General features: G+C 39.9%; 1 protein-coding gene and 1 long non-coding RNA gene across 9 annotated transcripts in view; one reads left to right on the top strand and one right to left on the bottom strand.

Annotated features, from left to right (window-relative positions):
• LOC120562936 overlaps positions 1 to 15,640 on the top strand; it is a 49,135-nt gene that overhangs the window by 32,573 nt on the left and 922 nt on the right. The gene's annotated exons all lie outside the window — the stretch shown is intronic.
• Positions 9,791 to 15,640, bottom strand: part of trak1a (trafficking protein, kinesin binding 1a) — a 56,788-nt gene continuing 50,938 nt past the window's right edge. For 6 of the 8 annotated variants that reach the window (XM_039806886.1, XM_039806888.1, XM_039806883.1 and 3 more), the window contains 2 exons: positions 13,351 to 13,453; positions 9,791 to 11,338 (listed from right to left, as the gene is read on the bottom strand). In XM_039806886.1, coding sequence (XP_039662820.1) covers positions 10,276 to 11,338; positions 13,351 to 13,453 — 1,166 coding nt within the window. In that variant the 3' untranslated portion in view covers positions 9,791 to 10,275. Of the gene's footprint in view, positions 11,339 to 12,779; positions 12,916 to 13,350; positions 13,454 to 15,640 lie in introns of all 8 variants that reach the window. The other 2 variants (XM_039806889.1, XR_005639882.1) reach the window with 2 other exon arrangements.

Below are 15,640 nucleotides of genomic sequence, written 5' to 3' on the forward strand. Positions count from 1 at the left end.
TTGTCATGTGACTGATTCCCAGTGTTAATCTCTTTTTGACCGAGCACTCATCGTATCGTATGACATGGGTGTGTTAAGGTGACGTAACAAATTGCTTGTTTCTGCTTTAAGGTGCAACTGTTTTTTTACGTTCAGCGTTATTTGCTGTAGCTGCATTCCCAGCTGCCATTTCAACCAACTTTTGACTATTTAGCTCTATCTGAGTTACAGTCATAGTAAATTACATCGTGTATCAGGGCTTGGTGGCCTCAACTTCCTCGGTTTAGAATGGAACCAGTCAAAGAGCCCAAGCAGACTAGGGGTATTATCAGTTGATCTGCTGATTATTTTCTCAATTGATTAATCATTAGTCCTACAAATTGTCTGAAAGTAGTGACAAATGCCTATCACAACTTCCTACTGACAAAGTCTAAGGTGACATTTAGAGTTGCAAAGATTAATCGATTAGTTGTCAAGTATTAAGTTAGTCGTCAACTATTTAGATTTGATTTTGATATGTTTTATCAATTTTAGTTTTTTGTAAAACTTTTTGGATTCCATTCTTTAATGTGAATACTTTCTAGTTTCTTGACTACAGTCCCCTGACAGTAAACTGAATATATTGTGTAGACTTGTGGACAAAACAACACATTTAAGGATGTCATCTTGGGCTTTGGAAACCACTGACATTTTGCACCATTTTCTGACATTTTATAGACCAAACAACTAATCGTTTAATCGAGAAAATAATCAACAAAGTTATAAATATATCCACATTCGGATCAGGGTCGGCAGTTGTAACGTGACCCTGGATCAGAAAAAGACACACACTGTGATAAGGACGACTGTGTGGCCAAAACATCCTCGGTCAGGCAATTCATTTAACCTCTCTGTGACAAAGAAAATACCAACATTGCTGGGTTCCATTACCTGATAAGTAATAGCTTTTTGGGATTTTATAGATAGGTCTCCACTATGCAAAGGTTGTGTTGACTTTGCACAACGACGGGACTGTTACAGACATTGTTTTGGCAGTCGGTAAAGAATCCAACTTTCTTTTCCGGCACATAGAAAACTGATAGATCTTACTGCAGCAGGGAGATTAGCATTCCGTATCAGGAGGTGTCCTATCCATCTTGTTCACATTCAGGTAAATTTACCAGAATTTAAAAAGTGTCTTGAAATGATTCTAGTTCCTTTCAGTAGAGTTTAATCTAATTTAATTATTCCAATCTGTAGTGGAGCACAGAAGCTGCAACAAGGCCCAAACGGTGGGATTTTGTTTTTTGTTTTTACATAGTTGCTTAGTTGCAGTGTTGTAATGTAACCAAGTACAAATACTTCACTACTTAAGTATAATTTTCACGTATTTGTACTTTATTTATATTTCCGGAAAGTTTTACCTTTACTCCACTACATTTCCTAAATACGATGCATACTTTTACTCCACTACATTTCCCCTTAAGCATCTTAGTTACTCATTACTACAAAATAAAATCAGAAGAAATTTGTTACACTGGAAAAAAGCAGGTTTGGCAAATCATTGCTCCTAAATTGCCAAGATAATGCACCCTCCATTCCACTTGGTGACCTAATGCCTGTTTGTTGCCAAGCGGCAAAAAAAAAACATAGGCCAAAACTAAGGAAAAGTTAGTTAGTTAGGCTCTGCCGCCATGGTAACAGATGATGACCACCCGACGACAGTGGTGATGAAGCTAACATGAAGTTCATAATCAGTTTTTTTTTACAAGTATTAGAAGTACATTTAATATCAGAAAATTACTTTTGATACTTCAGTACATAAATATCAGATACTTTAAGACTTTTACTCAAGTAATATTCTTAAAGGAGACTTTGACTTCTACCAAAGTCATTTTCTGGTAAGATACTTGTACTTTTACTCAAGTATTGCTTTCAAGTACTTTATACAAGACTGCTTGGTTGTCATTCAGATTTTTTTTCCCACCCAAGCTGTCAAAGTGGTTTTCCCCTTAGATGGCTGACAGCGTCTGATGTCAGCTAATGTTTTTTTCCCCGGCAGACTGAGAGAAATGTCATTCTGCTTCATTTGACTTGATTCAATTTGCGGTCTGGCAAATTCCAATAATCTAATGTAAATGGTGTTAAAGTTAAAAATGTCACAAAGAAAACTGTAATGAGTTGAGCAGGGGAGGAGGAGGAAGACACACATCCCATTCAGAGGCCACAGCAGTGGAAGACATTAACTCTCATTTAGTTGTTCCTTCAGGACCTGCTGCTAATCACATGAAGGATGTTGCTGCTGAAGTAAACAAATTGGAAATGGTTATCTTGCTCATATTGTCTCAGACAATCACAATATTACAGTGATTACTGTACATAAAAGTGTGAAATGCTCTCTAAAGATGCAACGGTATTTTGGATAATGACTTACCGGTATGTTTTGCTTCTCACAATAGTACACTGATACACATTGTCCTATCGAAGTCACAGTTGTCCGTGTAAAACACGAGTCAACTGGTGGAGTCAAGGTATCTTAGTCATGTATTTCAATTGATTTTTATTTGTTGTTTATTTGAATAGGGACAGATACAAAAAAAAACATAGATTATTACATAAAGAACAATCCGATGCCTGTATCACAGTGTTTATAGCCATGGCTAATTCGCAACACCTGTCCCTAGAAGGGCTTTTAACAAATACGTGTTGATACATGTAAATAAATAAGAAGGCCAGATCATGGCTTGAAATGCTCTGAGGGGAATATTTGCAGGCTGACTGACAGCGATCTTATACACAATGATCACTTCATGGTAACAGTAACCCACCTGAATCCAGATTAATTGAAAAGCTAAATCAGATCAAAGGGGGAACGCTAAGTGCCAAAGAGGTGCTGACCCTATTTGGAGCTTTTTTTACTCAGAAAACCCCCAAAACACATCCATACAGGCAGTAGCTTAGCTCATAGCAGTAGGCATGGGCCGGTATGAGATTTTGACAGTATGATAATAACCTTCAGCATAAATATCACAGTTTCACGGTATTGCGGTATTGAAATTACAGCTCAAAAAGTTATTATTTTTGAAATGTCTGGGTAAAAAAACAACTTATTTTCCTCTATTGAACATACTGTATTTTAAACGGCATATATAATATTTGGTATATTTTTAAATGTGTACCATATTAAGTTTAAATAACCGGACATATACAATGGTGTAGTAATAATTTGGAATATAATTGAGGATACTCCCTCTAATGACAGAATGCAGCTCTGTAATATTGTTGTTTGTATTATATATACACTAAATGCTGAATTTCGAATTTGTTACAAAGCCAGTGTTTAAATGTCAGTGTTTTAGCTCTCCTAAATGCATTAAGGCTCCATTGTGTAATTTTTTGAGTTGATTCTTAGCAAAAAATCCTTTGTTCTTTCACAAATATGTGCTCGTTCATTTGTAATTACTTCCACCAACTACCGTATTTTCCGGACTATAAGTCGCTCCAGAGTATAAGTCGCGTCAGTCAAAAAATGCGTCATGAAGAGGAAAAAAAACATAAGTCGCATTTATTTAGAAATTTATTTCACAAAATCCAAGACCAAAATCAGCCATCTGTCAACTACACAATAGCACACAGAACATCAGGCTGAATACGGTAGGTGTCCGGTATGTTAACGTAACACATTAACAGTTACTGAACTATACAATAGCACACAGAACAACTACCAGGGCGTGGAGACGTAACTGCACCGTTGACGAGCCCCTCCCGGCAGCACGCATCTCTGTGGACTAGCTAGTTCCTCCACCTTTGGCCATCTTGCTTTCAGCCCGCGATTAGCCGATTAGCTTTCTTTGTTTTCTTCTTTGCAGTAAGAGTCACCTTTTCGCCAGTCCCTGTTCGCCAGCAGTTCTTTCTGCTGCTCGATTACCATTTTCGGCTGCATATTTTACTACCTGCAGTTTATCTCTTTTCTTTCTCAGTTGTCTTTAGGAGCAGCATTCTAGTTGTCACAAGCCTAGAGCTCCCTCTCGCGGCTGTAGACGGTAATGTTTTCAGTATGAATTAACATTTAAAAACATGTTAAATTATATATATTTTGATATATAAGTCGCAGGACCAGTCAAAGTAGGAAAAAAAAGTGCGACTTATAGTCCGGAAAATACGGTAATCGAAGTATTCTCGTACGCGTAGAATCTGCCATTCGGAATCATTCCGAATACATACAAGCGTGCCACTCGAATGACTGCTGCCATGTTGCGCCTCAATCTTTAAAAGACATAAGCCAAAGAGGGACATACCTCCGCCTTTCGCGCTTTTTGGCGTGATTTCCTTGGCAGACAACTCGCGTAATGCAGTTGTAACACAGACTAGCTAGTGTCCGGCCACCGTAGGAGTTTAAACACGCTCGGAATGGGATGGGCTAGAAAGTAATATTCAGTTGGTTGTCATATATAATTTCACTGCTAGATGGGAGAAACTCTTACACAATGTAGCTTTAAAGTAAGACTAACCTTTGCTGTATTTCTATGTTCCCTCCATAATGATAGGTAACAGAAAGAGATGATTGGCAGCAGCCTAGTGTGTGTTTTTAAAAACGGGACAGTGAAAGCAGCAGGAGACAGCTGATGAATTGCCTGGAGGGCCCTCATCTTTCAAACAGGGTTTAGGCTCTTTTGAGTTGAAAGAGATTTTGAGTTGAAAGAGATTGCCATAAATTTGTATTTTCTTTTCAAAAATATGGGCAGTGAATTTTATGGAGAAATATTATGGAGATATATAGCAATAACGATGCACTGCTTCAAAACACAACTGCACCCACCTTTAGGGCTGTAATATGTTTTTCTTTGCAGTGCGTGCGTGCGTGTGATCCATACCATCCTCCTCAGTCTCTGCTCTGGTGTTCAGTTATTTCTTTCTGTTGGTTATTTGGCAGCTACAGTAAATGGCTGTATTAAACGATACCACTCAATGGTCTACTGTGTATTAAAGATGCTTCATGCTGTTATAACCAAACTAAATAATTGGAAATGCAGTAGAGGATATTAATAATAAATGGCTGCCAAATATAAGCATTATTGACCCTGTTACCCAGCATAGTAAAAGTACCGTTAAAGTGAATGCATGTTATGCTTACATTTTTTTGATTGAAAAATGCGTAATTGTAAAACTCCTAAACTATCTCAGACTTTTTGTCATCTGCTTTGAGACCACAGAGTTAGCTGCTGCATTTAGTGAGTCAGGCTGAAAGTACCCAAAGTCACTGATAAACATTTAGTCAGGCTGTGCAGAGATTACCATGTTTCTGAGTTTTATTTACAAGTAGCAGGGAGGGGAAACTGCGTAAGGACATAATACTCAACCATTCAGTTTATGAGCGCCATAGAAGAGTAGCTAGGCATTTTGTACCATCTTCAAAATGTTGAAATTGTGCATTGTATAATCGAATTTGACTGACATAGACCTAATCTATTAAAGAGTCAATAGTCAAAGCTGAAAATGTTATCATTCTGCAATTTCTTAAACATAATAGAAATATAAAAATTTACAGTTTCTTAATTAAACCTAAATATCTAATACACAGTGACCTGTTTAACCATACGTTGGCACACGTGCTTTTTGAAATAGTTATACAATAATCATTTGATCATATTTTGGTATGCATAAAACTCTGATAAATTGACAACTATGGTGGCAAGTAACATTTTCTGCAATCTCTTAACGGTTATTCACTTTATTCATACTGTGTACAGTATAAATAAACAATGCATTTGAACTGTCATTAGTATCACTCAAAGACACAATGTGATAGATTTACTTACTTCCGTTTGTCCGGAGAACCTATGTTTTATATGTTTACAATGGACTAGAAAACCTCTAATGGCTGCACTTAACACCTGTGTGTGTGTGTGTGTGTGTGTGTGTGTGTGTGTGTGTGTGTGTGTGTGTGTGTGTGTGTGTGTGTGTGTGTGTGTGTGTGCGTGTGTGTGTGTGATAAATTTGCAAATGTAAAGCTAGTCAACCTACAAATCAATAAGTTGCCTTTGCATCTGTAACATTAGTTTATCATCGAAGAGAATAGTGGCAGTAGTGCACTCAGTGTGGCGTCTGATCATCTTCACTGAGATAAGACAGGATGGAGAAGCCTTTAGGAAAGATCTGCTGAGCTTCATTATGAGACAGGGGGAGCATGGATTTGCTACATCAACATTGGGTGTATTTCATAATCTCCCAGTGCTGTTTGCTTTCTTCTCCTTGCTTAGAGTTGGCTGTGGTTTGTGTTTACACCAACTGTCAGTCCTGTTCTCTGAGACACACTGCCTCCCTGTGGAATACAGCTGTAACACAAGTTACTCAATGCTCTGTGGTCTTTTGTGCTATTCACAAGAACCAATAACCCCATCAATATAGAGTGTTATGTTTATGAATTGGGACATTTCATTAACCATAACTGCAAGAGTAAACAAACCATCTGGCGCGTCAGGTTAACTTATTTGTGCCCAAAGGAGAATGAGTTGCAGAGGCAAAGGAGTGCAACGGTCGCGTTGAAGGAAGCTGTGTTGGGTTTGATAATGGCTTGGAGGTATGAAGGAGCCGTTCCCTTTACTGCACTGCATACTCGAATGCAATCTCTACCAGGGAGCTGGTGTTGGGAAGGGAGATGTAGAGGGGCGAAGTTAAACATGAGAGAAGTCTCGATAAGCTGCTGAGGTCTGGTGGCAGACGCAGGTAGTTTTAGTCGTCTAGACGGGAGTAAATAATTCAATATTTTCGCCTTGTATTGATTTTATGCATTTGTCGTGTTTTGGCATATCAGAAAATCTCTTAATGCGACACTGATTTCAACCATATCACCGAGCTGCATTACGTGGAGTGATTTATAGGTACTTACTGTAATGGCCCTTCAAAGTTTACAACTTGGTCCTAGACTTCTACAGCAGAGAGCATATGATCAGCATTCTTGAACCAGAAGTATAAAATCAGCTAATCTTTCACATCCCGTCAAAGTTAAGTCAGACTCTGTGCACTGTAGATTACTGAGGACGGATTTTAAAACCAGGTGATAACTGCATGACTATGCTAAATAAGGCAAACAAGTCGGTCTTCGTGTATTCATTTTTATTGACGGTAAATCTGTTCTGTAGAATAGAACACTTCAGTCCCTGAACAGAAAAGTTTATACTGAAAATAAACAACGTAATTCCCTGTATTTGTGTTCTACTGTTACGGTTTCTTTAAAAAAAAAAAGTTAGCATGAATATATGTGTTGCATACATTTACAATGTAATAATAGTTTCCCTTCTGAGGTCAACACAAACTGAAGATAAATCAACATACTGTACACAAGTATATGGCCCTACAGCAGGATTACTGTTTGTAATAACTTACATTCAGATGATTCAGTTGACTCACAGAACAGCAAGCACACCACACACAAACTTCTTGTTGCTTCAGTCTTAGCACTTGGTATCATTCTTAAATACTGTAAATCTCCCGCCCCCCCCCGAAATGTGCAACTGTTATAAAGCAATGGACAGCATCAATGCGTTGTAAGCTTGTAGACTGCCAACTGTACCCATAGTTTTAAATGGAAATAGTCCTTTGAAGCCATTTTACTAGCTAACACAAACTGTCCAATGAAAAATGATTTAAAATGTCAGTGCGACCGTTAAAAATATAAATACAATCTGCAAAAGTTCTTCACCTAAACATCTACAATGGACCTTCAGGTATGCGTGCTTCGAATAATCCAAGGATTTAATAAATATATTGAATGATTATTAATCTGCCATACAATAACATTGCTAGTTTAACCCCTTAATCATTAAGGATTTCAACAGATCACTGCCAGCATCGTAGCCAGCCATTTTGTCCTTTCATTCACTTCCGGTCAGACAGTCAGTGGCCCAGTCCCAATGTCCAACTTCAGACTTTAACAGACACCTGCGTGGTCAGCATGGGGCTACAAGGGATCGATCTTAATGGGTCAGATTTCAAATCTGGGTTAGTAAAACTTAGTGTTGCTCTCTTTTCAAATATACAGTACAGGCCAAAAGTTTGGACACACCTTCTCATTCAATGCGTTTCCTTTTATTTTTTTATGACTATTTACATTGTAGATTCTCACTGAAGGCATCAAAACTATGAATGAACACATATGGAATTATGTACTTAACAAAAAAAGTGTGAAATAAATGAAAACATGTCTTATATTTTAGATTCTTCAAAGTAGCCACCCTTTGCTTTTTTTATTAATAAGGGAAAAAATTCCACTAATTAACCCTGACAAAGCACACCTGTGAAGGTAAAACCATTTCAGGTGACTACCTCATGAAGCTCATTGAGAGAACACCAAGGGTTTGCAGAGTTATCAAAAAAAGCAAAGGGTGGCTACTTTGAGGAATCTAAAATATAAGACATGTTTTCAGTTATTTCACACTTTTTTGTTAAGTACATAATTCCATATGTGTTCATTCATAGTTTTGATGCCTTCAGTGATAATCTAAAATGTAAATAGTCATGAAAATAAAGAAACACATTGAATGAGAAGGTGTGTCCAAACTTTTGGCCTGTACTGTAGCTTGGTAAGATTTATGGAAAGTGTAGAAGATGTCTGGGTGTTCCCGAGGGTGGACACTGGAACTGAGTCAGTGATACCAAAAACTTGCCTTTAGCAACAAACTGTGATACAAGTTCAGTCTCTTGCTCTTTAGAACCAACATTTGGATATTTCAAGTCGCTCCTTTTACAGTTACATTCAGAAACATAAATGTTTTATAATGCTTAATATTGCTATTTTTTCACCCACACGCTTGATTGATTTTGACAAAATAAATTGTGGTGCGTGTATGTATAGAGTATGTGATCCTGGTTTACACAGGCAATATGGAAAGAAAGTGAATTTGACTAAGCAAGTTTTGTGTTTTTCTGCAGGTCTGCCTCTTGTTTTCTGTAGTCAGTGTTAACAGGTGGCCGTAGAGCTGGACCTGTTCTGCATTACCGTTAATGTGCTACATGTCACTATGGATTATAAATGAGCCCAAACTCATTAGACAAAAACAATGACCCAAAAATAGGCAGAACTGAGCATGTCTGGGGCCCCTCAGTAGGTTCAGGTGCATTATTCTGCACAGTTATTCTCATTTACACTCTCTCTACTGCATTCAAATAATAAAGTAATCAAATAATACAAACCTACTGTATACTCCAATGAGATACAGTGGGTTAGCTGTTTTTAGGCACATAAGAACAGTGAGTCACATCATGATCACACATTAAAGGCCCAATCTGGAGTATTTTTGAAATTACAGATTACATACTGTACAGAAAGGGGAGGGGGGGGAACAGAGTTGCTGGTAGAAAATAATCTCTACTGTCAATGCCATTGTACGTGACAATATAACTCCAGTGTAATTAATTAAAAATACCATAGTGGCCTGAATATAAGCTGACAATGTTTTTCACTTTGGTTAATTTTCTTACATTGTTTAATTCATTTAAAGGGTTTGGTAATAGGGTAGCCCCATTCAGGACTAACAGCCAGCTTTACTACAGCTGTAGTTTTACAATGCTCGTACCATAGACTAAACACCGGAATAACATGACTTACAAAATATTCCCCTTGTGCACTTTTTACAAATCTTTAATTCAAAAGACAAAGACTACAGATGTGTCGTTTTATGATGGTCGTTAATGCTTTTTGGAGATTTGTGTTGCAGTACCACTGTAGAAATTTGCTAGCTTAGCAACATTAAAGCTACAGACGACCAATGATACAGCCTTATTTTAAAGTGCAGTAACAGTAACATCTGAGTGAACGCGTAACGGTGTTGTCTTTTTTTTTTTTTTCATTTCTTCATAAATAATCTCAAGAAAAAACTATTATATTTCGGGCCAGTACTGTACTTTTAAAATTCACTGCACTCCGACAGGTTGAGAAGGGACATGAGACTAAAAAGGGGCTCTGCAGTACTCCCACCAGATTGGGCCTTTAACATTATATGACACAGTATATTGCATATGCAATATACAATTACAATGGACACAGAGGAAGGCAACATACTCCATCATTAGTCCGGTCTGACAGTATATGGATATAACACAGTGTAACAGTGTCAGACACTACTTATTCACCACCATTTAATTCAGTTTACTGATGATTGTTGAAATACCGAGTCTGGACTGGTTAGGAGAGACCGTTTAGTTGAGTCTGTAGGTGGACTGCACTGCTCATCGCTCTAGCTGTTTGGTCTGGGCATACTCTATAGCGAAAGGATGTCTATATAGTCATGTAGGTTATTTGGTTTTGAATATCTCCTATTATGTCCCAGTTTCGTCGTCACTGTGTTGGTCATTGCATGTTAAATACCACAATCCGTCGCTTGGCCTGGTGCGTCTCGGTTTTATCGTCTGTGGTGTGACCATTTCTAGTTCATGTAGCGTCTGTGGTATGGCTGGTGTGTGATTTCTTTGCATTTTGTCCATTTCCCGTGTGTGCACCGTGTGCTGGGTATGTGGGGTTTGCATCATATGTGGTATGACTATCTCTGCGCTGGGGGGGCCTCCTGGGTCTTTCATAGCCATACTGGCCCCTACCATGGCAGGATAGCTTCGATTCCTCCTCAGCCCTGCATTCAAACCTGGAAGCCCCCCACCCAGTGCACTGTTCCCCAGTCCAGTAGAGCCAAAGGGGGCTAACAGAGTACTCCCAGATGGAACAGAACCAGCATGATGGGAGAGGGTGCGGAAACGTTTTAGTTTGTCCACAAGTCGCAGGTTCAGCTTCTCCGTTTGGCTGTCGTCATCGGTTTGCCCCCCTCGCTCCCTCTCCGCCTCCCCCAGCACTTCCCTCAGAATGGTACGAGCCGGCTTCGAGGCGAGGAAGGTGTCATAAAATGGCGGGTTGTCAGTGGAAGGGCTGAACTGAAAAGCTGGACGGGTGGTGCTAGAAAAGTCAGATTTAGGAAGGGGGGAGTTGGGTGGGGTGGAGGGCTGGAAGAGGAGGCTGTCTGGGCGTTTCTCCCCTCGTCTGTGTTCAGTCTCCTCTGGCGTGTCGGTGCTCCTTCGCGTCTGCGTTCCTCCCACGGGCGTTGAAGCTCCGCTGGCGTCGAAACCTCGGTCCCAGCTGCGGGGGTCATACACTGAGGCAGAAATCCCATGCTCCAGCAGGAGGCGCACCAGGCCAAGGGAGGTGCTGGTGGTCTTGGTGGAGTCCCTAAGGTTGGTGGAGGACTCGGCTAGTGAAAGGGAGAGGGAGAGGCGACGTGGGGTGCAGCAGGGGGTGTAGGAAGGTGTATGTGGGGCAGAGAAGGGTATAGGAGAGGAGGAGGTGGTGGTAGGGGTGCCGATGCAAGCACTGCTCTGACAAGAAGCAAGAGCTGAGCTGGAGATGGAAGAGTAAGGGGAGAGAAGGGGGTGGAGAGAGGGAGGAAAGAGCAGAGGAACGGAGGCCATGGATGTGCATGGAGCATGAGAAACGGTATGGGAAATGAGACAAATGAGTGGACATTAGTTATCAAGTCTTAGTACTTGGCTTTTAGTGACAATTAACACTCATTGAACAGGTTATGGAATGAACTAAAACATAACCATGCATCTGCATAAAATCACTGCGTTATTGGTCACAAGCAGCCCCATCGTCAGTGACCAATAACATTTGAAATGATAATCACAGTCAGAAACATTAAGGCTTACAGACAAATTGTATACTACTACAGACTATTTACCGCACAGTAAGTCAATTATCAGTGAAGCTACACAATTAAAAAAAACTAAGCACAAAAATCTCTGACTCGGGTGCAATCACATGACCTATATCTGGGCAAAGTGGCCATGTACTAGGATGATATCATTACCGCTCTCCTGATTCAAAGCAGACCTTCAGCGTCAGACGCAAATGATCTTCTCCCAGCCAGTGCTGTGAATGGTTTTGGGTCTAGTGTTCAGACATCCTCTGTTATCTGCTTCAGTGGATGGTTAGATCTCTAGTCCTGGGTCCTTGCCTTTTTCCCTACCCTTTCCCCTCTTTTGGGTATATCAGCAAGGTCTTAAAGGTTCTATATATGAGATTATGAACATTAATATAGCAGAAAACCACTATTACATGTCCCGACAGCTGAAGACCGGTCACGCAGCTACGATGTTCTGTGCATTGTCATGGAGACATGCAGCCACTTTCCTAGAACCGCTTGCACACCACGTGACCGGTAAATATCCACAGCGTATGTCTGAGCCTGTCACCGCATCCACCTGTGAGTGTCTGCCTGGCATACTCTGCGTGTAGGACAGCAGATTCAACCCGCCAGTCGTCATTGATTATAGTGGCGCGTGTTGTGTAGCACGAACGTAGCAGGAAAAGTCAAATGGTTCTGAAAGTCGTATATAGAACCTAAAGTGTTGAGTGGCTTGTTGTAGATGCTGAATCCCTGACGTCTGATGCCAGAAGCGCAGGCCTCGCAGGGATTAGAATCTCCATGTATGTGCCAAATTCTTATCAATTGACCGAAGGGCCAGATTAAAGTCACGTGATGACACCTGAGCCAGTTCCTTTTGCGGAATGAAGTTGCTCGATGTGGTTAAAAGCTCTAGATTATTTCTACCATGTACTGTTCTCAAAGGGCAAGAATGAGCCATCATGTTCAAATCCTCACAAAGTTAGATTTGATCATTGATTGGAGTCATAGCATTGTGTCAGAAGCTGGATTGTTAGTTAGCAAACATGTTGCCCGGGAACATTAGAGGCAAACTAGCCTACACGTAGGCCCACAATGTGACTATCTGGGGAGTTAGAGCAAATAGCTTTTGTTATTCTGCTTTACACACACCCACAGTCTTTAGGAATGCACTCCCATGCATTGCCTCACCCATGTGCACCCCAGTGGGTGCACTCAATGGGTCTGCTCTACTCCGGCCATGACAACCATATGATACAATTCCACTTCATCTTCCTCATCACATGACCTGCCAAGGCCAATCATACAGCAGGGACACAGAGAGAAGTCAGCCAGGTGCTGAGGCATCAAAGTAGCCCTGCCTCAAAATCTATTGGAGGGGAACAAGAGGGGGGGGGATTTGCTCCTTGGCCGAGAAGCTGCTATTTGATTTACAGTACAAAATAAAGATTTCATCAGGCGTTAACTGTTACTACAGTAGGTCGACATTCATTTTCTTCGCAAGGCTTCCTGTTTACAGTAGCAGCAGCAGCGCTCTCTCCTTAATGTGCCATTTGGTAAAAGATAACTAAAAATGAAATCCAGGTAGAGAAATGACTCCATCTGCCATCATGTGTTTGTAAGTGTACAGTACACTCAATTGTACTAAGGACTAAACAATATTGCAGACATTTTAAAACCGTTCAACAGTAATAAAAAGTAGTCTGGTATTGAAGATGTTTACCTTGGTGACACAGAGGTCAGCTGATCAGAGGGGTGGAGAATCCTGCAGGTGGTGAAGGTGTATGTAGAGCTAGTATGGGACATACACTTCCCTGGGTAATTAACTAGAGGAGAGGAAAAGGGAAGGAAGGAGAATAAAACACAGAAAAAGGCCGTTAGGACTGAGACAAAGGGTACCAAGCAACAATGCAAAAACACCGTACACAAAGTAGAGAAAAAAAATAGACCATGATTATAGTATGAGCCCCGAGCAAAAGCACCAGCATACATTAGCTCCTGAATTCCTAAGACATTGAATTGGTGATGGGGTGTGCACAGTGGGCACCCAGAGTTAGGCAAGTTTGCCAACAGCATTCTTTTGATATTGTGTTGCTCCCAATGACTGCTGTAATCCTCCTGTTCATACTGGCCATTACAAGTGGACATTCCACACTAGAAGACTATAACCTTGGAAGGTAACCACTTGACTTGACAAACTCACACGGCTGAAGCTTTATATTAATGTCAGATAGGGCTTTGACTCCGAACTTCGTTATTCAAATATAATTCCAATATTAAAATAAATAATGATATTCGAACCCGTTATGGGCATCATTTTTTGTAAACGTGTTTGCTTGTAAACGTTGTTTTCAATTCAGATTCCGAGGCTTTTTCACGCATTTCAAAATGTAACCTCACATCACAGAGACTCACGTCTCTCGGCCGTGGCTTGCATTTCCCCCCGACTCATTTCCTGTTTCTCCTTCTCCATAAACAACGTGATATCAAGGAGCGTGTTAACCTTTCCTGCTCCAGATGTCTCACCGTGGTCAGAACAGGGGAGACACTTTGTTTCTCTCGCTATAACTCTAGAGTCGCTACTCACTCTGAAGCTACCGGTAAAACACACACACACACACACACACACACACACACACACACACACACACACACACACACACACACACACACACACACACACACACACACACACACACACACACACACACACACACACACACCTACCTACCTAACTTCCTGTCGAAAGCATACGGTTTGTGTTTAATTCAGGGTCTGACTTAATAATAACAATTTTAATAACTGTGTTTTTCTTCTGAAAACATCGTCTGCCTATTGACATTGACTGATACACTGCCCTCTGCTGGACAGAACATATACAACTTAAGTTTGATAAAAATATAGGTCTTTTACTGAAGGCATTTAATGGTCAAAATATTAATAAATATTTGAATATATTCAAATAATATTAAACAAACTAACTTCGAATATGATTTTTGGGCAAAAGTCAAAGCCCTGATGTCAGATGAATGTACGTTTTCATGGAACAAGGGGATGGTGTACATTAATAGCACATGAGGAAAGGATCTTGTAATGGCCAGTGTGAACAGGACTCAGGAATGATCAAAGCAAGTAAAAACGGTCAGTGTACATATGGACGTTTGACTATTGTTAAAAAGACCCAAAACATTGTGAACCCGTGCTTTTAGTAAACTATACATGTAGCCTTGTGGTTTGTATTATATTACTTCCCTTTGTGAGGTTTATACATCATACATAGTCTTGCTGAAGGCAAATTTGCGTACTTTTGTCTAAAAACGTTGACCACATCTTTTAGACAGCAAAAGAAAAAAGTTAATGAATGTATGACCTCTATTCAATAGATGTCATACATTGTACTGTACTGTAGTGAATAGATTGAATGATGATTCATAAGCAAGACAATACCGGAAATAACAGACTAGAACTAAAGTAAAAGCCAACCACAGTAAGATGAAACTGAGTAATAATTAGCAGCCAAAACACTGAAATGTAAAAGAGTTTTTCCAAGAATGTGTGCTCGGGTAGCAAATTCTGCATTCAAAGGTTTTGTTTGTTTGGAAGAAAATGTCTAGTCCCTGCACCAATTAAGAGTGCTGGCAAACTTTTGTTAATTTTTCTGTTAAGGCTACCATTTGTGTCATTTTGATGAAGGCTGTTCAGATTGTTTTTAAAACAAACTAATAATTATTTGGTAATATTATAAGCATCCCCTTGGACTCCGAAGCAGCGTTCTCTCAATATTTGTGTTCATACATACTTAGTATACAGTAGCTAATACCAGGGCTAGTTACACATCCAGCTGCTGAAAAACAGGGGGGCTTATAGAAGTCAGGTCAGGACTTATTTATGGCATAGAGTCACACATTTTTATTACATTTGTGGTGACATTTATTTTTTTATTTTTTATTTACTTCAGCCATCAAATTTTTCTTTTTGTACTTAGGTATTTTGATGTGGGTGTTTCTTATTTA

Source organism: Perca fluviatilis, chromosome 7 (genome assembly GCF_010015445.1).
Source record: "Perca fluviatilis chromosome 7, GENO_Pfluv_1.0, whole genome shotgun sequence".
NCBI lineage: Eukaryota > Metazoa > Chordata > Actinopteri > Perciformes > Percidae > Perca > Perca fluviatilis.